Genomic DNA, 27921 nt, shown 5'->3' with positions numbered 1-27921 from the left:
GGAAATGGTGTTTTAACTCTCCAGGAACAGTTCCAGAAACCTGTAGAATATATGTCAAGGCACATTGAAGTTGTACTGGCGGCTCATGCTGTTCTGACACATTACTAACATACTTTTTGTTGGTTTTTCCTTTAATTTGCCACTCTACAGCCTACGTGGTCTAAGGGGGGGGGGGTGAAACTTTTCTATCAAGATGGGCATGCTCTCTGCCAGGATGACAGCATCTCCATCCACAGGGTACAAGGGCTTACTAAATGATTAGATGAGTATGAATATTATTTAATTAATTGATATGCTGTGGCCGTCACCTTCACCAGATTTCAATCCAACTGAACATGTATGTGAGATGTTGGAGCAACTTTTTAGACAGCACTCTCCATCACTATAAACAATAATAGACAAAGTACCTTTTAAATGAATGGTGTTCATCCCTCCATACAGTTCCAGAGCCAGTAAGATCTACAGTATGCCAAGGTGCATTAAGGTTGTTCCTTTCAATTACCACGCAAGTTTATATGACACAAACCAGTGAAAAATATCCAGATATTTCCAATGAGAAACAGTTCAGTGCAGTAGGAATTCAGACACAACGAAAAATAGTATCCTTGGTTATTTATTGGCATATTACCACATTTTGGCAGTATATTGAACTTGGTTTGGAAAATTCAGTTTCATTAAATCACCATTATCTAAATGTTTCATTATTTAGGGAACCTTCATAACAACAACAACAACAACAAAAAACATATATACATCTTACCTTGTTAACAGCTAAGAGTGGAAACTTTTGTTCTTGTTTTCTTTCATATACTGTTATGTATTTCTCTGGTGGCATCTACTAAAGTTCATGGTAGTGTAAACCATTGTGCATTGTTTATAGGCATACAGTTTTCATTCAGAAGAAAATGTGCATTCTGTCTATTCTAATGAGCTCAAAATGAGTTTTCCTTTCAAATCCTCAGTAGAGGTTACATGGATCTAATTAGTAAAACCTTTAGGAATGTTCAAATAATACTTTGGCATCGTGACCTGTGACTGCACAGCTGTGTCAGAAAGACTGTCTCCTGCAGTGATTGTGGTTTTAGTGAAAAACACAACTGTTTTTTTTGTTTGTTTGTTTTTTTTTTTTTTGTTTTTTTTTTTAAAGTTGAGTCCAGTTCAAAGATGTTGTTTAGACACCTCTATCAGGTCAACTGCAAGACTACTCTGCAGTCTGTACTCTGTAGTCTGCAGTACCGCTGGTGCAAAATCAACCTAGCATGATTATCATTCTGTCTGTCTACTCTCATGTACAATACATAGAGAAAGATCTTTTAAATCTCTTGATGTGACTGTTTATTCACTATTGCTTTAGATGTATTTATCTCACAAGATAATATTAGGCATAATTACAATTAGTGCTATTGTCACACAAATAAATTATTACCTAATGGTTCCACAACCTCATGCTCAATGCATCCAGTTTTATTTTTCCGGTTTGTTATTCTATATTGTGTCTCACATCTGAAATATTTGCTTATATTTGTCATAACAGGGTTAAATATTATAATCTCAAATTTTTTTTTACCACTACTAAGTGGAATGTTACTGACTGTACAGTCTAATGGATAATAGGCACAGAGAGCCTGTTGCTAACATTAACAGACCGAATTATGCTCAGTGCCCAAACATAACACAAATAAGCCTAAATAAACCTAATCAATTCAAAATTGTTTCTTTATTATACTTGGGTTGCAACTGATGGCACAAAAGGTATCAGTAGTGGTTTATAAGTGGGTAGGCTCATCTGCCCCTAAACCAGAGGTTACAGTTCCTGAAAATCCTGATGTGCAACATCCTCCAGCTGCATACAATGCATTCTACATTCCATGCCCCGACTGCACATTTCACACCAGTATGCAGGGCATGGAGCATTCAGTTCTATGCTTTCATGCACTGATTTAGTAAATATAACATACACACATCTGCACTGATGGCTAGATTCTTACAAAAATGCATTTTATACAATCATATAAATAAAGGCTGGTATGATGATAGACATAGTTTTAGGCCATTTTATATATTGGTGGTAACCGGAATTTAACATGCTATAACTTTGAGATACAGTTACAGTTACATTTATATAGTGTTTTTCTAGACACTCAAAGCGCTTTACAATGTATGGGGGAAATCTCCTCAACTACCATTTGTATGTAGCATCCACCTGGATGATAGACAGCAGACAAAGTGCACCAGAACGCCCAGCACACACCAGCTATTAATGGAGAGGAGAGTGATGTAGCCAATTCAGGGATGGAGATTATTAGGAGGCCATGATAGATAAGGGCCAATGGGGGAATTTCGCCAAGACACTGGGGTTATACCCCTATTCTTTATGAGAAGTGTCCTGGGATTTTTAATGACCACAGAGAGTCAGGACCTCGGTTTAATGTCTCATCCAAAAGACAGTGCTGTTTTTACAGTATAGTGTCCCCGTCACTATACTGGAACAATAGGACCCACACAGACCACATCGTGAGCACCTCCTGCTGGCCTCACTAATACCTACATGCTAAAGAAAAACATATTTCAGTTCCGGAACTATAGATATTGTTGAAAGTTTTACCATGTGAAGGGCATTTATAATGTAAAAACTGTAGTGATATATTGTTTTGATAAGATGAATTGAAGACCATATTTAAACTAAATTTGATGCCAAATTATAAATAATAATACACTGAACATTGCAGTGGTTTTAAGCTGCTTTACTTAGTTGACTTGTTCTGAATAGCTCTAAATTTGTTGGAGTGTGTTTAATCATTCATACAGCCATTTGTATAACACAATAATATGTGTCACATCAGTTAAAGAAAATCAAAATTCATGGATATGGTTTTTATTTTATTTGAGAAATCTCTCTGTAGGTTCACATCACTTGTTTGTTTCACCAGCATGACAGTATGAAGCCTTTTATCTCAGCTCTCTTTGTTTCCCAAGCTCATGCATCAGTTCCTGAGTTTCCTCCTTTTCTTTGAGGTTCACTGTTTGTAACCCAGTTCACTCATTTTCGACATGAAAAGTCAACATAGAATTTTTGTCTTAGTAATACTGCACATTGCATTATGGTAGTGCTTTCTTCCTAAAAAGCCGCCTGATTTTTGGGTGATATACATGCTGCAGGAAAAAGTGTTCAAGCTGTGGGTACACTCCTAAAACATTCCATAAGGGTAAATACTGAAACATCTTTTGTATTTTTTGCATTTATAATGTGAATATTTAACAAATTGCCTGGAAGGTGTGATGGGAACTGTAGCAGTTGTAAAATGGCAAAATTAGATCCTTCAGTAGTAAAAGGCAGAAAGTGTGCAGCTTAAGTGTGAAAGACTGGATGTTGAATAATGCAGCTATCTATTTGAGATTTCTAATGTACAGTAAAGATGTATGTTACTTATATGTTATGTTAATAGACATATTGGAAATTACTGAATATTATATAAGTCAAAAAAGATATAATATTAATTAGTAATAGTAACTTTTTTTTCCCAAGGCAAATCTAGTGATGTTAATGCTTTATGCAAGTTTCATTGGAACTAATTTAACAACATTATATGCTATAGCAGTTGATGTATCATTTAAATAAAATACATTTTAAAAGCACAGTTTTTTGACAAAGTTTTTTGTATTTAAAATGCAAGTGAAATTCTAGCCACTACAAGGGTGCATTCCCATTACTAATTTAATCAAATCTCTCCACTGTCTGTATCTCACTTAATCAGTGAGCTTTTAAGGGTTGTGAAACCTTTGTCCTAGAAGTCAGAGGAATGCACAGCTGCAGCTGAGGCACAGTTACTTTTGGTGAGCTTAGTTTTTGTGAGGACATCTGAGTAGATCATGGATGGATGTAACCCCAGAGCTGAAGCTCCTTCAATGGAGCCCAGTGCCAAGCTATTCTGCTGTCGCTGTGTGAGGCGCTGCCTCCCTCTGGTTTACCGAGAGGAGCTCTACCACATCCTGAGGATGACTGGGCCCCTGGTGAGTGACTTCTTTCTCACACATATGCAAGAGAAAATGTTATCATTCTTGCACAAGCTTGTTCTCTCATCGATTCACAGCATAGAATGTTTGTTTGGCTATGTAAAATGAGATGTAGAATGATATTTTGGTATCAAAAATTGTTCCTCATTATTTTGTACATTTTACTATGGCTTGCCTAAATACAGAGAATTTATCAGATTCACATTCAGAAACTCTACTATTCTATTTTGTAATATTTACATGACCGTAAACATAGGTAGTACTATATAATTCTGATTTTGTAAGTGACCATAGCTCAGTATAATATAAATATCAAGGAATCATATAGGGGGAAAAAAGATCAAGCATAATACTGTTATTATTACACATTGTTAAATGTTTTTTAAACACTGGACAGTTGTTTGTTGCCCTATCAGCTCTGTTGAGTCTTTCATCTCTATTGGTTTTGTTTGTTTCTCCAGCTTGTATGCCGGGTCTTGAATTTCCTTCTTTTCTTTGTGGTCACAATGTTCTGTGGCCGCCTGGGGAACACTGTACTGGCAGGTTATGGCATGGCTTCAGCTGTGAGTCGCCCACTGTACTGTATCCCACTTTGGGTCAATATTTTTGCAGAATTCATTATTAAAATACTCTTCCTTTCTATTATGCACATTCATGAAAAGTAAAAATCCATTTATTGTCTTTTCAGACAATAAATGTAACTTCTGCAGCAACTGGATTAGGGCTATGTTTGGCCTGTGATACAATGGTTTCACAGGTAGGCAAAATAAATTTGACTCTTTCATTGTCAATAACTAAACTCATGGAATTCTTATTTATATTCAGTATTTGAATAGTATTGTACTTTACTACTTTAGAATGACTACTGGCTGCTATGCATTAGGCATGGAGAAATTATAGCAGTAAAATCTGAACTCATTCTATGGCAAAGTATAGCAGCCATACAGGCACGTAAGATCTTCACAATTATTTTTCTTCTCATCAGTAATTATGATTCTGTTTCAACATGCTCTTGTACACAGACATTTGGCAGTAAGAACTTGCTACATGTAGGAGTAATCCTGCAAAGGAGCATTCTGATCATGCTGCTCTTCTGTCTTCCCTGCTGGGGTATGCTTATTAACACCCAGTCCCTCCTGCTCCTGGTGGGACAAGACCCTGACATAGCCAGGTCAGGCATAATTTATAATTGGTTATAACAGGTTCAAATGAGACACCTTTTATACACCTTATAGGGGAAGCACAACTAAGCACTTTATTAGGAACATCTGTACACCTACTCATTCATGCAATTATCTAATCAGCCAATCATTTGGCAGCAGTGCAGTGCATGAAACCATGCAAATATAGGCCATGCATAATATTCACATCAACCATCAGAATGGGGAAAGGATGTGATCTCATTGATTTTGACCGTAGCAGGAATGTTGGTGCCAGAGGGGCTGGTTTGAGTATTTCTATACCTGCTGATCTCCTGGGATTTTCATGCACAGCACTTTCTAGAGTTTACTCAAAATAGTGCAGTAAAGAAAAAACATCCAGTGAGTGGCCGTTCTGCAGAACAAAACATCTTGTTGATGTGAGAGGTCAATAGAGAATGGCCAGACTGGTTCGAGCTGACAGAAAAGCTACAGTAACTCACATAACCACTCTGTATAATTGTGGTGAGAAGAAAAGCATCCCAGAATGTACATCTTGTCAAATCATACAAACCCTACCCAGCATTAAATATATAACAGAACATTTTGGACAGAAAGTCCTTAGTCAGCTGTGCAGCTGTAGTGAATTGGAATCTAAGACTAATAATAAACACAGCTAATACATTTTTCTATATAAAGACAGGATTTTTTTCTCCCTGACCTTTGAATTAAAATCTTAGGTGGTTGTTTAATTTTCAGTTTCTGGTTAAGACTCTGGGTTACTGATCAGAAGGCTTGGCACCACCAAGCTGCCACTGTTAAGCAAGGCCCTTAATCCTCTCCGCTCCAGGGGCACCGTATTGTGTCTGACCCTGCGCTCTGACCCCAACTTCCTAACAAGCTGGGATATGCAAAGAAAAATAATTTCAATGTGCTGTAATGTATATGTGACAAATAAAGGCTTCTTTTTCTTCTTCTTCATATAAGTTTGAGAATCAAAAACTTTGTTAATATCAGGTCAACATTAGCAGAGCCTGCCATTTCATCCTAAAAAGCTGCTAGCTGAAGAAGGAAGTGACAGCTAGCTAACTAGACTTAGATAAACAAGAAATTTCAAAAATGAATGCAAATAATCAAACAGAACTTTATACTTACAGTTTATTTGCAATATTTACAAATTACACCACTACTGCAATCTCTGAGCAATTCCAACTGGGGCATATATGTTTAAGTTTGAGATGTCAGTCATGTTCTTTCCCAATTTGATAATTGTCAGGTGTCAAGGTTCTCCCCCTTTGAGAGGTCTACAATTCATCATTAGGAGAAGCCATGTGTCCAGGCAGGACAAACAAAGACCATACTATTCAATAAACATCGAAATGTTGCTTTTTTTCTGTGCAAAATGCATTTGCCCACACTCAATTCACTCCTAGTGAATCCATGCAAAGCATTTAAATCAAGGCTTGTCTGCTATCTGACCCCCCTATAATGATGTTATAAACGTTTTAACTTCTTAAAGTTGACTTATATCTTCTCTACAAACAAACGCTATTACATCTTTTGTCAAGCATTATTTTCTGTCATGTTGCTGTGCTATATTTGACCACAGTGACTGCTGAGGCATTAATAATTGTTCAGTAGTATAACTGACTCCATTGTTGTTTTTTAGGGTAGCCCAGATTTATGTTGAGGCATACCTTCCTGCTCTTCCAGTAAGGCAAATTTTACTCGATGTATTTTCATTCTGTAAACATGATAAAACAAATACATTTGTAGGTTTATCCTCATGTTGACTTTATGTTTCATGTTTACAGGCTTTATTTCTGTACCAACTGCAGGTGTCTTATCTCCAAAACCAGGTTTGTTGGACGGCGTGAATTGCTCTGTAAAAATACCCAGGATCTTTATGTATCTGTGTCTCATATAGAAATGTAGTAATTTATCATGTAGTAATGCCTTGAATATATCTCTGTTACAGGGTGTGATTGTACCTCAAATATATGCATCTGTGGTGGCCAATATTGTGAATGTGCTGTTCCATTACATTTTGCTATTTTGGTGGGATTTTGGAGTACAGTGAGTAATTTTTAATTCATTCATTCAAGGTTTCAGTCCACTCCTGAAAAAACAATGGGTTTTCTAATTTTTTTGTGTGTATTTTTGTGATTATTTTTCAGTGGCTCTGCAGCAGCCAATTGTTTTGCACAGATCTTTTCCTGTTTCTGTTTGTTTGCTTACATTCGCTTAAAGAAGCTCCATGTTAAGACATGGGGAGGTGAGCATGTTCCTTTGCACATTACAGTTTATTTCAGCAATTAATGCTGAAAGTTAAAGTTAATGTGCCCTAGATCTCATTCCTACAGTCATGTGAAAAAGTAATTAAAATATACTAAGTAATAAGTTTTTATTTATTTATTTTCCTAAATATTTATATTTTTATATTTATGCTCATAGTTTACATAGCTTTATAGTTTTTTATGCTTCTCATTTTCACAACATACTCTCTTGTTTATCTTATTAATATTATTTTATTTCTTGTATTTTACTGTTGTTGTTAAGCACCAGTACACCAAGACAAATTCCTTGCACGTTTATTATTTATTTATTTATTTATTTTTACATATTTGGATAAGCAAACATTTGATCCTCTTTGAAACAGTGCCAATTAATAAAGATGATACACTCTATCAAAAGACACATAATATTTACATTTTGTAGTAATTTTCACAATTTAAATGAAAAAAAACCCCACACAGATCAGTCACATGAAAAAGTAAATATACTCTATCATTTATCACACCTTCAAATACATAACATTAGAACCAGTTGTTCAAGATTGATCAGGTGATCAGAATTTGCTTAGGGAGTGCAGGTGGAACCTGTCTTATTTTTAGCCCTCTCATATCTAGTATCTGTTGGTCCCTTTGTTATTGAAGTGTGTGGTGTCATCATGCCAAGATCTAAATCGTTCTGTAAGGCCTTCAGAAAAAAGGTTGTGGATGACTATGAGTCTGGCAAGGGATTTAAAAAGATTGGTAAATTATTTGAAATACATAATTCCACTGTAAGGAAAATCATCTACAAGTGGTAACTTGTCCAGGACTGGCCGTCATTTCAAATTCAGCCCAAGAGCAGACCGTCTGATGCGAAAAGAAATCTACAAGAACCCCAAAATTTCATCACAGGATCTGTTAGTAAGTCTTGCAACTGTTGGTGTCAAAGTGCATGCTTCTACAATCAGAAAGAGATAGCACAAACCTGTTGACCTGCATGGGAGGTGTGCCAGGAAAAAGCCTTTGCTGTCTAAAAAGAACATTAGAGCAAGACTACAGTTTGCCAATGAGCATATAGGCAAAGACCAACCCTTTTGGAATAATGTGACCTGGACAGATGAATCAAAGATATAGTTGTTTGGCCACAGAAACAGCAGACATGTTTGGTGTACACCAAAGACAGCTTTTTAAGAGAAGCACCTCATACCAACTGTGAAGCACAGTGGTGGAAATGTTTTGGTTTGGGGTTGCTTCAATGTCTCAGGGACTGGACAGCTTGCATTCATTGATCCAACCAAAAGTGGACCTTTTAACAGGATAATGATCCTAAGAACACTAGCAAATCCACCAAGGAATGGCTCAAAAAGAAGAAAGTGATAGTTATGGAATGGCCTAGTCAAAGCCTGGATTTGAATTCCACTGAAATATTGTGGAGGGGGGATTTGAAAAAGTCATGCAAAAAAAACCCTGAAACATCTTGCAACTGAAAGAATATTGCATAGAAGAGTCAAAAATTCCTACAAGCCGATGTCAGAGACTGGTGGACATTTTTATGAAAAACGCCAACAAGAAGTTATTTCTGCTAAAGAGGGCAATACTATCTTCTGAGGCCAAGGGTATACTTATTTTTTCCACAGAAGAACATCACATCCATTGATATTTCTGTTGAATAAATGATTGAAAAAGCTATTTTATCTTGTGATTTTGTTATATCAACATTGTTAACAGACACTGTTTCAAAGATGATCAAATTGTTGGCTTGTCCAAATATGTCAAAAAAGCCAACAATTTTCATGGGGTGTACTTATTTTTTCACATGACTGTATATCTGTGTTCACTTAGACAGCACTTAAACACTACAATGCCATTATACAGTTGATTATTTCTCCTGCTTTTAAATTCAGGCTGGTCCTCAGAGTCACTGCAGCTGTGGGGAAACTACATGAAGTTGGCTATTCCCAGTACACTAATGTTGTGTTTTGAATGGTGGATCTATGAAATTGGAGGATTCTTAGCAGGTAACCTCGCTGTACAATTTTTAATTAATTAGAGTGTTACTATAGAACCATAACTTACTTTGCTCTTTCTCACAGGAATGCTGGGTGAAGTCAACTTGGCTGCTCAACATGTGGTTATAATGCTGGCTTATATAAACTACATGGTAACATAATCTCTCAGTATACATTCACCATTATGTTTTGTAACACATTAATAAGGATGATTCCTTATAAACTTATACATGATGCAGCTGTGTACCATAATCAGACATGGAAAATAATTTGCCACTATACATATATGTTAGGTATTTAGGGGGCACTGTGGCTTAGTGGTTACCAGGTTTACGTCACACCTCTGGGGTTGGGGGTTGTGTGCGTGGAGCCTGCATGTTCTCCCCGTGCTTCAGGGGTTTTCTGTAGGTACTCCGGTTTTCTCCCCTGGTCCAAAGGCATGCACTGTAGGATTGGCATTTCCAAATGGCTGGGAGTGTGAATGCTGGAAAATAATGGTGGCCACACAAAATATTGACACTTTGGACCCAATTCGGACATTTTCGCTATTGGGTGTACTCACTTTTGTTGCCAGCGGTTTAGACATTAATGGCTGTGTGTTGAGTTATTTTGAGGGGACAGCAAATTTACACTGTTATACAAGCTGTACACTCACTACTTTACATTATAGCAAAGTGTCATTTCTTCAGTGTTGTCACATGAAAAGATATAATCAAATATTTACAAAGATGTGAGGGGTGTACCCACTTTTGTGAGATACTGTAATTATCAAACTACACAGTTTTAGTCATGCATATGAGCAGTAAACCTTCAGTGACTGAATGAAGTTTTCAGGTGATATTACTTGAAAATCATCTGAGCAGTTCAATAGTTTAATATTTTTACAGTTACTTTTAAAGTGAACTCACAATATTAACTGAGTTTCCTCAGTTCAAAACATTTTCTTTTTACTTTTTAATACTTAGATCCTTTTTAATACTTTAATACTTTGACTTGAGTTTGACTTCCATTTTTAATTGAGTAATGTTTTGACACATTATCACTTTCACTTAAAAATAATTTCTTAATACTTTCTCCATCCCTAACCATAATCCATGCATGTATTCTGTCTTGAGCAGAACTGTAGATTAAAGGAACTACACTTCTTACAGCATGCATGTTTTGTGCACATATTGTGTGTGATACACATGTAGATCCCAGCTGGTTTACAAGGTGCAGCCTGTGTGCGTGTGGGTAATGCACTAGGAGCTGGAGATACAGCTGGAGCCATTCTCACTAGCAAAGTTTCTCTGATCTGTGCAGGTAACAGCACTATACAGTACATACCTTATTTCATATACGCAGCTTTTATATTTCATATATAAGCAGTACTCATAAGCTCTTTTAAAGCAATTTATCTTGATCAAATGCACTTAATTGATTTGACTCAATTTTTAGCTGTACTGGCAATCATTCAGGGTGTGGTGCTTGGTGCCACAAAAACAGTCATTGGATTTTTGTTCACTTCAGATGAGTAAGTACTCGTGATCTGGTTATCATTTGAATATTTAAATATTTGAGTAGGTTATTTTATGTCAACATTAATCAAATGATGAATGTTATTCTTGAAACATATAAATTGCATTTTGACTCTTGGCCTTCACTTTCAGGACCATAGCAAAATTAGTTTCTGAACTCATGAGCATCTACTGCCCCCTTCAATTCTTTAGTGGACTGTTGGTGAGTCTAATCGATTTGACTCAACTCTATTTTAACATACTACACTCTACTATACAGCGTGTCCCAAAAGTCTCCATACAATTAACTCTTTTTAGCTAAATGTAATTTTATTTACAAAACATCCTCTACAATGTCCTCTACAATGTAAATAAAATTACATCATGTAGAGTCTACATGATTGCCATTTCTTTGTAAACACACAGTAAGCCATCTCTCCCAACTTTGGCTCCCAATTTGGCAACAGTGTCATGTGTGATGTGCTTGCCATGTTTCCATCTCAGTCTTGTGACAGCTTCTTGAGCCAACCATGAGAATGATTTCAGTACGTTGTTCTTTTGTCAGAGGCATTCTTAAAGGCTATCTGAAAAAAAATATATAATATAAACTAAGTTTGAAAAATTTTGGAAGACATTTTGCTAAAAAGTGTTAATTTCCCCTATTTATGGAGACTTTTGAGACACCCTGTATTATAAAATACTATACCAAGGGTTCATACAATAATATGTCTTGAATTATTTATATATTTAAACAAATTAAATTCAATTATTTAAATATTTAAACATTGTTTAAATGTGTACAATAATATGTAATTGTACACATTTAAATAATGTTCATGAAGTAATTCTGTACTGAGGAGGTCTGTGGAATTTCTTTTACAGTTCAAATAGTCCCTGGCTGCAAACTTTTAGAGAACCCCAGGTATAGTCTAGTCTAGTCTAATCTAGTCTAGTCTAATATAGTATGGTATTGTATAGTATAATACAGGTTGTCTCAAAGGTCTCCATAGATCCATAGAGGTTTCTTTTCCTGAACTTTACACCAACAGAACACACGTCCAAGTTGATATTATTTATAGGCTAACTTTGAGTGATTTTTCTCTGTAGTAACTAAATAAGAGTTTTTGTTTTTTTAAATCATGGACCCACCATGCTTCATCCTTATGTTTCATGGACCCCTGGGGTTCTCCAGACCCAACTTTGAGATCCACTGTACCATACTGTACTAAGCTATAGCCTACTATACTATACTATACTATCCTAAACCATACAAGATTGATCCCTTCTCTTGACACATTACAGTGTAAATAATAGATAATGGTAACTGTCTCATAATTGCTTGTTTAAACAGGTCTGACATTTTGGCATGGCATGATGATATTTCTGTGTCTGAATCAACCACTGTTGTTTGTTTACCGAATGTGAGATTCTGACTGTTATTTCCTCAGTGTGTTGGCATGGGCATAGTCCTGGGCACTGGACAGCAGAGGATTGCAGCCATCGCTAATCTAATTGGATATTACTGTATTGGACTTCCACTAAGTATTGCTCTGACCTTCCCAGCCAAGTTACAAGTCGCTGGTTTGTACTTTTCAAATCAATTGTATATGTATAATCCTTGTATCAGCAGAATTGTTCTGGGTTTGTAGCCGAAAATATTATAGAAAGCCAATCTTTTTTCTTTGTTAACAGGCTTTTGGTGGGGCCTTTTTATTGCTGTCTTCTTGCTATCAATCTTTTTCATTGTCATAATCTTCAAATTAAACTGGAAGAAGATAACCGAAGAGGTATGTCCTATCAAGTGTTTATCTCGCATGAACTTGTGTTTATGGTCACAATTAGCCAGATTTCATGATTTACCGCTAAGCACCTATGCTTCTTTAAGGCTGTTGAGCGAGCTGGAAAAGGGAAGAGCAGAGGTGTAATGCACACAGAGTTTAGATCCAGCCACCGGCTCTCCGATAGCTTTTTTCTTGCACTTAGTAATTTAGAGGTGAGTTTCTCTTTCCTGAAATGCAAGTTGTTTTTTGTTAGCATTTCTGATTAAGTATTGGCAAGCACAACAAATAATATATTAATCACTGTAAATCAGCGTCAGAATCAGAATGGCTACACAGCCGTGAACTCTCAAGACGTGGACGAGGAAAAAAGCACTTCAGCGGCTCAGGAAAGATTGAGAGAAACTCAGGAAGGAGGAATGAGAAATGAAAATCAACACTCCACCTCACAGAAGAAACTAAGCTTAACTCAGGAAGGACGAATGAGCAAAGAAAACCAACTCTCCACTTCTCAGCTCATCATCAGGAGAGGACTGACTGCTCTGACTGCTGTACTTATCCTCACTGTAGGGATTACTGCACATTTCACATTGCCTCTGCCTGAGGTTGCTTCCATCACCAATAGCACTTTGGCCTTAGAAAACTCCACTTTATCTTCTTCCATTGCCACATATATGTAGTCCTTTTGAGACTAGTGGATTCTTTCTGGATAATCGTCAAGGTTTTCATTTGGTATTGATCTTATACTGTATACTGTATTATGATTTTAGTGTATTGATCTTAGTGTCATTTAAACTACCAGGATACAATATGGTATATAGACACTGCTGAAATGTGAGAATGTTATCAATACATGAGGTAGAAATACAATCATACATAATCGTAATACAATCGTGAATCATAAGTAATACAGCAAAATTAGTTATTATCTCTCTATCTAAAGAAAATAACATAGGAAAATTGTGTTAGGCTAAGACGTAGGCTAATTAATATTTGTTTTAATTGCACATCTATATGAATAATGGAATGAACTGCATAAACAAAGAACTAATGTCACTTTGTAACAATAATAATAATTTTAATAATGTATTAAAATGTGCATTTCTATAACTTCTGAAACATATAACAAGAGATTGTAAACCTACTGTATGTATGTAGCATTGCACCTTCATGTAGCCTTTTGTCTGAAGGTCAAGACAGAGTGAAAGTCCATACAATAAATACCCTTTGACTACTAACTTTCTAACATGGTTTAAGGCCAACTGAGCACATTGCTACATCTTCACAAGTACACTTAAAGCAATCCCTACAGCCAGAATCATGAACATAGCCAATAGAGTCAGGCCTCTTCGGACCACCAAGACCCCTAAAGGTAGAGCGTTTATTGTTGTAGTCAAGTTGGGCAGATTCTCTGTCAGCATCTCGGTGTCAGTGTGAGCACCTCCATCACTCAGATGCACGTTGTTAGCCTGCTGTACTGTATCTGCCAATAAAAAGATTCTGTTAATGTGATAAAACTCTGCCCAATTCTTATTACAGTTACTTTAGGTATTCTAAACTAAAAATCAGTACCAAATATCAGAGAGATTCTTACCGTCCTCTGCACAGTCCGACTGTATTCCAGCTCTTTTCTGTGCCTGTGATCAGGGCAAGGTGTTAATGTCACTGATGTAGTAGGGGTATAATGATAGATACAAGTCAAATGATTTTTTTCCCCCTGGAGCTCTCACCTCCTCTGTGGCTTTCACCCAGTTTATCTTTATTAGGAGAACTATGAAGAAAACTGACAGCAGGAACACGCAAACTAAAAGGCCAATCCAAAGACCTATTTGAGACAAGAGAAGCATGACTGAATGCGAAGAACTTGAACAATAAAAGAGAGTGGGAGAAAAAGTTATATTCCTACCAAATATGCCCATTTTAGCAGCAAACATCAGAGACACTCCAATAGGAAAGCCAATGCCATAATATCCAACCAGGTTTCCAGCTGCCCCAAACATCTGCATTCCTAGGGCTCTGACAATACTCCCACCAGCTGCCTGATTAGTGAAGAAACAGAGTCTAAACACATTCTTTATGTATAGCTTTGACCAATTTTCCTATGCAAAAATGTGTTCCAATGTTACAATAATAACAATTCTCTGTTAATTGTGCACTGGAATATAAAATGGAGTTTAAACTTTAACTAATTGGCTCATTACTCACTGCTATTGTGTCAAGGAGATGGAAAGGGGCATAGAGTACCATTACTCTACTGACTCTCTCTCTAATCTGTCTGTGAGAAGATATGGACATTTTGTCAACACACAGTTCAATTATTTCCCACCCTTCGCTGTCACATAACCACATAAACTCTAATAGGTCATGTATTACATGGACAAAGTTCAGGAAGGAGTTGAGTCATTGAAAGAAAACTATGAGTGATGCCATTAAAAATCTATAACTTACAGTGAAAGTAAATGATAGCACAATTTTGAGATCACATATGAATGATTAATAGATAGCTCATTGATGGTTTGAGATCATCTATAAAAATATTCTCAAATAAAAAGTGGGTAAAATGACAACAATAAAAGCATTTACTTTACAATGTTTAGTAAATTAATAATGAATTAAGTGTGGTGCACTCACTGATCATTAGTGAAGATGTAAGAAATGACATCTTTGAGACTGCCAATGACAACTGCCAAGCACACTGATATGGAGACTGTTTCAAAAGCACAGTATAATTAACATGGAGCATGTCAATGAACAGTGGGATTGATTTAAATGTGCCAGACACACAGTCATATGTTTACAGCCACAGCAACTCTGCTGAGCAATTACACATGCCACAATATTGAAATTTTTTCTGACTAATTGTCACACCCATTATTGAAATTAATTATTTCATACTTTTCTGTTGTCTTTTTGCCACTATAATGCAAAAATAGGTGTGTTTTCAGATAATGACGAATCTTAGTGAATAGCAAACAACTTAACAATGGACTTATGTTGCATACAAGCTTGTTTTGTGAGTGTACCCCAACTGCCTACAGTAAAAGAAATTAAATCATTAAGGTCTAAGTCCTTTTTTGTTGACTTCACCGCTGTCCTGGCAAAAAAAGCTGCAAGTTATCAAACAGTAAATTCACCATCCAGAAGTCAATTCTATAGATGCATAAGCAACTGAGACAGTATAAATAGATGCCCATAGATAGGGTTTATAAATGGTAGACCGAAGACAACAGCATAATCAACAATTTACAACAGAAATGACCTTTGATTGGAAGAGAGAGCACAGGATATATTATTTTCTAAATAGCATGTCATGGTGAGGAAAAAGGGGAACGACATTGCACAGAGACTGTGTGCGCAGGTCTGACAGTCAAACAAGGAATAATTTCAACAAAGATTTGACTCAAAAGTGCTTTGATTAATATAAACGAGTTTGTCATTGTACTGTTTTGTTGTTGTTGTGTTTTTCATTAAGACTAATAATGAACCCATTATTCAAGCAATTGCTGCCCCAAATTTGTTGCTAATACGAAAGTGAAATGCACACTCATTCATAAGCGATTTAAAAGTGAGGGGGAAATCGGGCCAACAGTCTAAGAGAAATTCGAGAAAGTAGGTTTTCAACAAAATTCAAAATGGCAGACAGTAAGTTCGATAAACTATGGAATAGTATCATTGTTCTTGGCATAACTCACAGAATCTATCAAGATCATTTTCATTACAATAGGCAAAACTATTCCAAAGCTATTAGCGTTTTTAAAAATTTCATTATACTTTCTGAACACAAGGTCAAAACTTCTTGAGAACTTTCAGGTCATGGTGCCGATAACACATACCAACTTTCGCAACAATATGCCAATGCATTTGTAAAATATACAAATGTACTTCAAAATTCAAACTGGCCGATGTTCAAAATAGTCTGACATGGAGCAGTTGGGTACCGTTTAACAGTATACTGTACCGAATCTAATGAGACAAGGACATCAGTTAATTTTTGGTTCAGAAGTTATAAGCAAAATATGCCATTTTTCTTATCTCGTGACCACTAGGCGGTGCTGCAGCAAAGCTGTGCAGGTACCATCAGGCCATGCTTTTGATGACACGTACCAAGTTTCATCTTAATATGCCAAACCTTTGCAGAGATACAGCCTCATGTCCCTTTTGACGTGCTCTTTGTCGAATTCATTGATGCGCTATACAAGAACAGTTTGGTCTATCAAAAAGCTTTTGATAACTTTTTACCAACACTGTCTGAAGATGATCTGGTTAAATTGTGGTGAAAATCTGGCAAAGTGCTTAAGAGGAGTTTGAAAAAAAAATGTTTCCAGAAAATTCAAAATGGTAGAAAATTTTCATGATATCATATGATGCAAATGAATCAGCTTGAGCCAAGGAATCAGAAGAGAATTTTTTTTTTTCAATTCCTTACGCTTCAAAAGTTATTAGCATAAACATAAGTGAAAATTTGGACAGTTGGTGGCGGTAGAGGGTCTGAGGTAGCAACTCCAGCTTTGCTGTTGTAACAGTGCAGACTGTCCTCGGTTCTATGGGCTGCCAAAGACTCAAGAGTGGAGTAATAATAATAATAATAATAATAATAATAACAACAACAACAACAACAACAACAATAATATCAAGAATAATAACTAAATAATAATAATAATAATAATAAATATAGCTGCAAGCAGCAATTATCTGGGTTCAAGCCATTTAGGGCCCTTAATTGCTCGACCAAAGGCAGCCATGCTTTTTAATATTCACAATTGTCCTCTTATATGCTGATTGGACCTTGGACAAGGACAATTCTTGCAAGATTTATTTATCAAGTCTATTGGACCAATGGTTCCACATTTACTCTCAATTTCATATTTTGTTCTGTTATAGCACCACCAACTGGTCACAATGAGTATTTTTAAAAAATTGTTCTCAGATTGAACCCATAAGTAAGTATCCCAAGTTTGGTGAAAATATCTCATTCCGTTCGAGTGTTATAGCCATTTAAGTAAAAATGTCCATGTCCACTTCAAAATTTTTGATGTACCCTTACGTGGGTAAGTTCAAATTTTTCTTGATAATTACTGATCTACGTAGTCCAAAGAATTATCCTGCTATAGGATTATTATAGTTGAGCAAAAAACCTAACACTACTTTGCAAAACTATGTTTCTGAAATAATCTAAAATATTTAACGAACAATTTGATTGACTGCAGTGGTCCTAGAGGCAAAGTTGCTCAGAATCAGAAGATCTAATGTTTTATACAAAGAATATGTGTATATCTGAAACATGGAATGATATTCAATCATTTACACACCATTTATACAGCCATTTTCAAGATTTTTTCTACTGTTATAGCACCACCAAGTGGCCAAACTCCTCCATTTTTGACAAGTTCAAGAGTCGTGTAAGAGTTATAGCAATTTAAGTAGAAGTGGCCACGCCCACTTCAAACCTTTTGACGTGCCCTTGTGAGGGTAAATCAAAAGTTAAACTTTTTTGATAACTATTGATCTAACACGCCCACAGTATTATCTTGCAATAGATGTATTTCACTTGATGAAAAAACCTATGACTAGCTAGAAAAAGTAGGTTTATAAGATTATCTGAAATATTTACCGAACAGTTTAACAGACACCAATGTTTCTTGAGGCAAATATGTTCAGAATGAGAAGGCCTATCACTTGATATATAGTGGTTAGGTTTGTTCAAAACACTGCATTATATACAACTGTTAACTGACAAAAATCGTGATATCACCACCCATTGGCCAATTTCTTTCAAACTTTGGCGCAAACCTCTTAGACAAAGAGTCAAATAGGTCTACCAAGTTTGGTTCCGGTCAGCCATTGGTAACCTTGAATGATACCTACTGAAATTTGATTGGCCAATGGTGGCCATGTTTGTTAATGTACCTGAATGTCTTCATAGAGTGTGATGGCAACTGTGACAAAGACACTGAATGCAAATTTTGAAGTGAATCTGATCAACCGTTGCATAGTTACAGCCAATTTCATGATTTTTTTCAGTATTACAGTGCCACCCTGTGGAAAAACTGCACCAAATTCTCTGTACTACCAAAGATTGTCCTAAGACATAACCATGCCAAATTTGGTGAAGATATCTCATTTCGTTCAAGAGTTATAGACATTCACGTAAAAGTAGCCACACCTACTTCCTGTGTTTTTGCATACCGTAGCTACGTCAAGTCAAAAGTTCAAACTTTTTATGATAACTTTTTATAGTGAGACTCCATAGAATCGTATGGCACTGGTTTGGTCCCAATCGGACGAAAAACCAAGGTCAGTTTTACAAATACTCCAAGATGGTGGAATATTTTTATAGGCCGAAATGAAATCAGAGATATGCGTTTTGTTAGATATAAGAGACTTGCGTTTGTGACAAATGGTTCAAAAGTTATGGCCATTTTTCAAAACATGCTCACTATACAGTCACCATCTGGCTGATAGTGCCGAAACTTTGCGATGCTGTAGTACTCTGGTGTACTACCTTCCCAGCTAACTTTCAGCTCTCTAGGCCTTACAGTTTGGTCTGCACGATCAGTTTTAGGGCAGAATAAAAATAATAATAATAATAAAAATCCTTACAATTACAATATGGTTTCAGCCCGAAAAAAAATCCTTGCAATTACAACAGGGTTGACCCCCTAATAATAAATCACAGTTTTGACAAATGGATCAGTGAACATTTTTATACCAAAATGTTCGCCCTCTGCTGTAGGACTGCATGCAAGATGCAAATAAGGCAGTTAATAATGAATGGGTCAGGTTACTCCTTAATTTATGAACAAGTTTATATATTATTTTTTACTTAAGATAGGTTTTAGGAGATGCTCCTTAATGAAAGACCATTCTTAAAGAACATTATTAAGCCAACCCCTGACAAAGATTTGTTCAGGAAGCTTATAATAAAACACTTTCACAGTTATGCTGCTGCACCCAGAAGTACCTGCGAAGGCTATAGAGAGCTTGGCATACAGTTTGGCCTGTTCAGGGTTTCCAGCCCCCAGAGCATTTCCCACTCTCACACTGCCTGCCACACTGAAGCCTATAGGACACTGTCCAAAAAAAATACAAATATATGTTTTGACAGTGTTCAATATGGATGTGGTCAACAACATTATTTAGATTTAAATACATTACTAACATAGATGAATTACTTTATCAGAACATCCTTGAAGTATTTACCATATATGCAATATTTGCCAGTTCATAAATAACTGATTGGGCTCCCAGCTCTACTTCACTTATCAAACCTGCCATGCAAGATACAGATAGCAAAAATTTTCAACACTGCAGGATAAAGTATATATTTAAATTATATATGTCCTTGGCACTTTTACAAGGCTAAACATTATCATTTCCTTCAAAACACTATTAATCATTTGCCAAAAAATCTTTTTTTATACATTTTACCTGCCAAAAATGAACCCAGCTCATAGGTCCACCACTCTGTACTCAGCATTAACATGGCTGGAATACCCAGCCACATAAAATCACCCCACTCCTGTAGACAATCCATGGACAAGCCTGCACAGTGGAGAGACATGGAATGTACACATCACTAGCTTATGACTTTCCAGAGTGAACCCATCTATAAATAAGTTCATATCTGTATTTACGTGTAGTTGTGCATACATGTATACTTTAAAAACAAAAGTTTGTATGAGTTGAGGTTTGTGTGAGATCACCTCTTTTGACGATACTGAGGCTTTTGTAAAAGTAAATATATAACATTTATTCTTGTGTATATGCAAATCAATCATATTGCATATATCCTGCATCCTGTCTTTACTGAAGATACTATCAGATACAATAATAAATAATAGTCAATTGTTTTTAATATATTAAACTGCACAATTATACTGAATTATACATTCCCTCCAAAACTACTGGAACAGCAAGGCCAATTCATTTCTCTGTACGCTACATCAAATATATTCGAGTTTGAGATCAAAAGATGAATATGAGATGAAAGTTTAGGATTTCAGCTTATATTTCCTGGTATTTACATCTAGAGGTGTTAAATAACATAAAACCTTTTGTATCAGACCACCCAATTTGTAGGCGAGCAAAATTCAAACATTTACATTTATTAATTTAGCAGATGCTTTTATCCAAAATGACTTACAAATGAGGGAATACAAGCAAAGCGATATATCAAGCGGAGAACAATACAAGTAGTGCTACCATACGAGATTTATAATTGAGTTCTAGAGAACCAAAGTGCGCAGAGTAGAGGTGTAAGAGTGAGTAAGTTTTTTTTTGTTTTTTTTTTATAATAAGGTGGGGTTGGCATTTTAGGGTTTAGTTAAGTGCTCACGGAAGAGGTGGGTCTTTAGCTGTTTTATTTTAAATAGTGACAGATTCTGTGGTCCGGATTGAGGTTGGAAGTTCATTCTACCACTGAGGAACAGTTAGTGTGAAGATTCTGGAAAGGGAACTTGAGCCACGCTGAGTAGGCACTACTAAGCGTCGGTCATTAATTGATCGCAGATTGCGTGAGGGAATGTAAGCCTTCAGGAGAGTGTTGAGGTAGGTGGGTGCTGTTCCAGACAAGGTCTTGTATGTGAGCATCAAGACCTTGAATTTGATACGGGCAGCTACAAGAAGCCAGTGGAGGGAGATGAAGAGTTGGACGAGTAATAAGTAAATTAAATAACACTTAATATTTGGTTGCATATCCTTTGCTTGCAATAACTGCATCGAGCCTGCGACTCACTGGCTTCACCGAACTGATGCATTCTTCTTTTGTGATGCTTTTCCAGGGTTTTACCACAGCCTTTTTCAGCAGTTGTATGTTTCAGGGGTTTCTCCATTCAGTCTCCTCTTCTGTAGGTGAAATGCATGCTCAACTGGTTTAAGGTCTAATGATTGACTTGTCCAGTTGAACACCTTCCCCTTTTTCCTCTGATAAAGTCCTTTGTTGAGTTGGCAGTGTGTTTTGGATCATTGTCTTGCTGCATGATAAAGTTCCTCTCGATTAATTTGGATGTATTTATCTGTAAATTTGTAACCTTCTGAATTCATTCTGCTGCTACTATCATGAATTACATCATCAATGAAGAGTAGTGATCCTGTTCCTGAATCAGCCATGCAAGCCCAAGTTGAGCTTGTATGTTTTGGATCATGAGCAGATGCTTTCCACACTCTCCACAATTTGGCCTTTCCATCACTTTGGTAGAGGTTAATCTTGGGTCCACATCTTTGTGGGTCATATCTGTATTTCTTTGAAAATCCCAATCTGGCTGTTCGATTCCTACTGAGTGGTTTGCATCTTGTGTTATGGCTTCTATATTTCTGCTTCTTCAAGGTCTTCTTCGAGTGGTGAATTGTGAGACCTTCACCCCAGCCCTGTGGAGGTTGCTGGTGATGTCACTGACTGTTTCTGTCATCAACTGTTATTGTTTTCCTTGGCTGACCCATTCAATGTCTGTTGCTCAGTAGACCAGTGGTTTCTTTCTTTTTCATGACATTCCAAATTGTTGTATTGGCTATGCCCAGTGCAATGGTTCTGATCGATTTTCCCTCTTTTCTCAGCATTAAAATGGCTTGCTTTTCTCTAATAGACAGCTCTTTGATCTTCATGTTGGCTTATCCTTTTTAATAACAGGTTAACCAATAATCTTCACAGGTCAAACTGAAGGCTAAAACCAAGTGTTGATGTTCAGAGCTATTTATTGTTTAGAAAATCAATCTAATATGACACACCTGGATGACAACAACACCTGTCAGTCACATGTTACAATATTTTTGCTTGTCCACAAATTGGGTGGTCTGATACAAATTGTGCTATGTTCCATGTACATATAAATACCAGAAAATAAAAGCTGAAATTCAAAACTCTCTTCTCATATTCATCTTTTGATCTCAAACCCAAATGTCTTCAGTCTAATAGTTTCAGAGGGGACTGTATATACTTACCGGAAGAACAACCATGTAAACCCTCATATATATAAACTAATCATGATTGTGAAAAATGTCAAAATGCTCATTTATCACAATAAATAAATAAATAAATAAATAAATAAATAAATAAATAAATAAATAAAGACTAGATCTGAAACCATCATTAAAGAACTGGTTATATTATATGAACTCACCGTGCCAAGTCTCCTTATGAAGACCTTTATACAGGATGTAGACAAACAGCATAATAGCCATGACATATTGTGAGGCAACATTGGCTGCTGCTGATCCACTGTAGATTAAAAAGTCACATTAACAGTGCTTTTTTGTTAAATTATGTTCCATCATGATCTCTTTACACATAATATGGTCAGGCATTTCTATAGTTGGATGATGTATACTTGAACCATCACTAATTTCCTCTACTCACACGATGCCAAGATCCAAAACAAAAATAAAAATGTAGTTGCACAAGGCATTGATCACATTGCTCACAGCTCCAGAGATGACCAATGGCCATATGATTCCCTAGAAGGAGATGCTTAATTAATTTTTTTTTTTTTACACCATACTAACTTGTTTTCTTATTTACTTACTTGATTTTGCAGATATGTTGCCTCAGCTATGAATGTAAATAATCCCTATAAGGAAAAATCCCCACAGAGGACTGTATATGATTCTTCTTTGTGAACTATACAGTATATACTGTACTAAATTTGAGTGTTTTAGTGTTGTCAAGGTACATATAAGGTATATATACTTACTGGAAGAGCAGGCATGTAAATCGTCACATATAACTGAGATACTCTGAAACAGACAAACATGACTGGAAACTCAGGTATTTAGGCTAAAGAAAATCCAGATTTTTAAACACAATTATTTATATATATAATATTTAGCAATAATAAACCAACCTAGCAACCTCTGGGTTCTGTTTAACAGCAATCAGTAATGACTCTGTGTTTATTAAAATGGCCCAGCAAGGGAAGCAGGCCAACATTAAGATGAGAAACGTCCTCTGCACAATCACTCCAACTCGCTTAAGGTTACCACTCCCAAAAGTCTGTTAATATTGTTTAACAGAAACAGCACAGGATTATTAATAGGAACCAAACATATTGGGGTGGGATGTTACAACACATCATATATAATATATCCTGTAAGTGAGGCCTCCCTATAAATGTGTTGATTATTCTTTGAATCCAACAATAGTTATCCAAAAAACTTTTAAGGGTGTGTCTCTCTAAACTGTACTGTAAGTCTATTTAATAGGGTTTTAGCTTTTTGGCTTACTTCTGATAGAATAAGGATATTTTTGGACTACTAGATTACAGGAAAAATTCCTCTAGATGTGGTCATTGGCCAAACACTGACGTAAAGGTAAGCAAAACTGTCTTGCGATTTAGTGCCACTTACTACAATATGATTCATATTAATTCAGTAGAGACTTTATTATACAGGGTGTCTCAAAAGTCTCCATACACAGGAGAAATGAACTTTTTAGCAAAATATCTTCCAAAAATGTTCATACTTAATTTATATTATATATATTTATCAGATTGTCTTTAAGAATGCCTTTGACAAACGAATAACGTATTGAAAGCATTCTCATGGCTGTATCGGGAAGCTGTCACAAGTTTGCATTGGACTTTAACAGGAAACATGGTAAGCACATCACACACGACTATAGAAGTATTTTGCGGACAATATTCCAAAGATTTGCATTTTCTTTTGACTTATGTCACTATTTATGCGTCCACAAATAGGAAATGCAATTGCAAATACAGTTTGCAATTGCATTTCCTATTTGTGGACGCATAACTAGTGACATAAGTCAAAAGAAAATGCAAATCGTGTATTACCATTTGCATTTTCATTTACATTAACATACAGTGTCTGCCAAATTTCAAATGGAAACTCAAAGTCCATTTGCAGTTGCATTTCCCGTGTGTTACGGGTTATGACCCTGTCCTATTGAAATAGCAATAGCAAGTACCCCGTTTGCTTATCGCCTTACTTGTTCTTAATAGCTGCTCAACTCCTTACCTTTTTTTGTTAAATAGTAAATTACAAGGGATTAAGATAATTGATAAACATATCCTTATAAGCTAATTAGCTGAGGACACCACACTTAAAAAAATATATTATTTACAGATCCCTACCGCTCTTGATCACATCAAAGTTTTCTCTAAAGCTTCTGGTGTTTCTTTGAATTTTGATAAATGTGAAGTGCTTCCTTTAAAGTCTTGTTCTGCCCCATCCCTGCACAATATTCCTGTTAAGTCTCAAGTAAATTATTTGGGCATAGACATTTGCAAAGATGACAATGCATGAGGAAAACTAAAATTTGATCCGGTAATTGCTAAGGCTAAGAAAAAGGTAAATTCCTGGCTCCAAAGAGATTTGTCTCTACGAGGAAGGGCTCTCCTCGCCAAACGGGTGGGTGGTTCTAGATTGACCTACCCTGCTCTCTCTTTCAAGTGGACAAATGAATTTGTGTAGAGGTTGACAGAATGCTTTTTGACTTCTTTTGGAAACACGAAAGACATTAAATCAAAAAATCTGTTGTCATAAACAGCTTTGAACACAGGGGTCTAAATTTTCTTTAAACAATATGTTTAAGATAAACTGGTTGGGGCGATTCTTGAACTCACGACACTTTGCCATAGTAATGGATGGATAGAGGGAAGGTTTGCTTTTTGTCCAGTCCTTCTCTCAGGAATAGAAAGAATAGATAACTCTTTCAGAAAGATATAATTACTGTCCCTTCTGTATTATCTTATAGGGGTAATTATCTTAATGATATTCCTTGGAAGAAAGTGTGGTCTTTACCCCACAAACATTTAATCACTAATAAGGTTAAAGAGGTATCTTTCAAGTTGCTACATCGATTTTACACTGTCAAGCTTTATATATTTAAAAAAAAATCTTTCCTGAGAAGGATCCCCTTTGCTCCTTTTGTGGAGAGGAAGAGGAATCTGGCCCTCACCTTTTTTGGGATTGTGTCCACATAGCTACTTTTTGTAGGAAATTCTGTTTGTTTGTCTGTGCTTCTCTCTTAGACAATTTTTCTTTGTTGTTTAAGGATGTCCTATTTGACTTATATAACTTTAAGAAGAATTTAAAATATAAGTATTTTCTAATAAATCTATTTAGTCAAGTTTTTTATACATAAGTGCAAATTTTTGTCTGTAAAACTCCTCTTTATTATTTTTAGTAAATACTATCTAGCCAAGTTTTTTATACATAAGTGCACATTTTGTCTGTAAAAACCCTCTTTATTTATTACTATTGATTGTGTGTTGCATATAAAAGGGAGGGAGGGAGGGGAAAAGGGAAAAGTAATAGAGGACACAAGGCATTTTTACTTTTTCTTTTCTCAAATTTCATTTATTGTAAATTATATATTACCCCTGGTCCAATGTTTTGTTTTTCTTTGTTTGTTTTTTTTCCTGGTTCTTTGTTTACTCGTTATATTTTTGTTGTTGTTCATATCTGTTGTGAGTTGTAAACATGTGTCTGTGTATTTACTTGTGGAAATGAGGAAACAAAATAACAAACGGGGTACTTGCTATTGTTATTTCGATATGACAGGGTCATAACGCGTAACACACGGGAAATGCAATTGCAAATGCACTTTGCATTTCCATTTTATATTTGGCAGACACTGTATGTTAGTGTAAATGACAATGCAAATGGTAATACATGATTTACATTTTCATTTGAATTCCACAATTTATGCATCCACAAATAGGAAATGCAATTGCAAATACAGTTTGGAATTGCTTTTGAATATTGTTCGCAAAATACTGGCATACACGACACTGTTACCAAACTTATTAACAAATTCAAAAAAACTGGAAGTGTAATCCCTGCTGGGGGAAAAAAAAAAAAATCCCAATAGAAACCATCACAGAACCTCTAATAGTCTCCACTACAAATACCATTACAAACCATCAGCTAACCATTAAAATCATTACCATTATTGGTCCTTAATGGTATCCACCAGACAAAACATGCCACCAATAGAAGGCAACAAATTACCAGTAGAGACCCACAGGGACCATTACAGTTTTCATTAAAACCAATACAATTCCCATTATAACCATTAAAACCATTGCAAATTCTATACTGGTTTCTATTGTTTTTTTTCACCAGGGATGGCCATCAGCCAAACGCTGATATACAGCAAATTTAAATAAAACTACTGACTACCTGAGGATTTTGGATTATTTTTGCATCAGTGGGGTGTGTGTGCGTGTATGTGTGTGTGTGTGCGTGTGTTTGTGTGCGTGTATACTTGAGATACTAATGTGCCAGAGGCTGATGCCAAACCATAGCCTACAGAAACAGCTGAAACGTTTATAACCTGTAAATAAAAACACAAAAAAACAACAACTTGTATTTCCAAAACTCTTTTGTGAAAACTGCAACCAGCAAACAACATTACATCAGGGGTACTGGCAATGCTGGTTATCTAAATAAACCAGGGAAGAGTAAATAAAAAGGGAAGAGTCTAAATGTTCTTACAGCTGTAGCTAGGCCCACACCCTCCAGGATTGTCCTTCCCAAATGTCCACAAAATATAACGCTGACAAAACCGATCAAGTAGACCATAATGTAGGACAAAAACTAGTGGGATAAAACAAGTAGAAGGTTAGTGTAGTACACGAAAGACACAGAGACATAACGGCTATGGGTTTAGTTTTCGAGGATGAATTATAATCATTAACAAGAAAAGACCAATAGACTCTGGTGTGTTCTCTAGCGAGAAAAACTTCTACGAATGCAGGAACTTCTTGAAGGTAGCATGACACCGGGATGGACGAGTCTCCTGTACTCACTTGATAATACAATATACGAGCTCGCTATGAACTTATATAAAGCACATAACAACAACTCACAAACACACTACTAACCACAGGCAAAGCCAGAGATGACAGCTCCTTCACTTCGGTTTTGAACTCGACTGGTATGAAACTGCGAAGACGCCTGAGGAAAGCGTTGTTCAGATATTCAGCCATCTTTTCAACTGGTTGAAAGATCCAGTACTGAGGAGGACTGAAGGGTATTTGTGTTTCATTAACTCGCTTGTGAACTCCGCCCCCAATAAAAATAAACAGTAAAGCACAGCCTATCTGATCTGTCTAATCAACCAGCCAAGAGCTGCTGCAGAAACAGCTTTACTGTTTACGTTTGGTTTTCCTGGAATTTTCTGAGAACAGATCTTTTTAGTTCATGTTTGGTTTCCATAATAATAATAATAATAATAATAATAATAATAATAATAA

General features: G+C 36.0%; 2 protein-coding genes across 4 annotated transcripts in view; one reads left to right on the top strand and one right to left on the bottom strand.

The window, feature by feature from the left end:
• Nucleotides 1–13947, top strand: part of slc47a4 (solute carrier family 47 member 4) — a 199147-nt gene extending 185200 nt beyond the window's left edge. The window contains exons 2-18 of one of the 2 annotated variants that reach the window (XM_053687500.1): nt 3864–4011; nt 4476–4577; nt 4703–4771; nt 5037–5185; nt 6823–6865; nt 6968–7012; nt 7132–7229; nt 7331–7428; nt 9331–9444; nt 9520–9587; nt 10629–10737; nt 10873–10948; nt 11085–11154; nt 12380–12512; nt 12624–12718; nt 12817–12924; nt 13024–13947. In XM_053687500.1, the coding sequence (XP_053543475.1) occupies nt 3871–4011; nt 4476–4577; nt 4703–4771; nt 5037–5185; nt 6823–6865; nt 6968–7012; nt 7132–7229; nt 7331–7428; nt 9331–9444; nt 9520–9587; nt 10629–10737; nt 10873–10948; nt 11085–11154; nt 12380–12512; nt 12624–12718; nt 12817–12924; nt 13024–13389 (1884 nt within the window). In that variant the 5' untranslated portion in view covers nt 3864–3870 and the 3' untranslated portion in view covers nt 13390–13947. Of the gene's footprint in view, nt 1–3772; nt 4012–4475; nt 4578–4702; nt 4772–5036; nt 5186–6822; nt 6866–6967; nt 7013–7131; nt 7230–7330; nt 7429–9330; nt 9445–9519; nt 9588–10628; nt 10738–10872; nt 10949–11084; nt 11155–12379; nt 12513–12623; nt 12719–12816; nt 12925–13023 lie in introns of those variants that run through there. The other variant, XM_017491758.3, reaches the window with a different exon arrangement.
• slc47a3 (solute carrier family 47 member 3) lies at nt 13933–27693 on the bottom strand. 2 transcript variants are annotated; one of them, XM_017491762.3, is made up of 17 exons: nt 27550–27693; nt 27161–27262; nt 26931–26999; nt 23545–23693; nt 23395–23437; nt 23227–23271; nt 23061–23158; nt 22825–22922; nt 20138–20251; nt 19910–19977; nt 19671–19779; nt 15341–15416; nt 14915–14984; nt 14616–14748; nt 14440–14534; nt 14304–14346; nt 13933–14192 (listed from the first exon to the last, which is right to left on the bottom strand). In XM_017491762.3, exons 1-17 carry the CDS (start codon nt 27652–27654, stop codon nt 13984–13986), a joined length of 1626 nt encoding a protein of 541 aa, XP_017347251.1. In that variant the 5' UTR covers nt 27655–27693; the 3' UTR covers nt 13933–13983. The 2 variants fall into 2 exon arrangements, with proteins under 2 accessions (XP_017347251.1, XP_017347250.1); XM_017491761.3 differs by having other exon boundaries at nt 14440–14748.
• Between the last annotated feature and the right edge of the window lie 228 nt (nt 27694–27921).

This window comes from Ictalurus punctatus, chromosome 17 (assembly GCF_001660625.3).
Source record: "Ictalurus punctatus breed USDA103 chromosome 17, Coco_2.0, whole genome shotgun sequence".
NCBI lineage: Eukaryota > Metazoa > Chordata > Actinopteri > Siluriformes > Ictaluridae > Ictalurus > Ictalurus punctatus.
The sequence above is the reverse complement of the archived record's forward strand: the minus strand, read 5'-3'. Positions and strand labels throughout refer to the sequence as shown.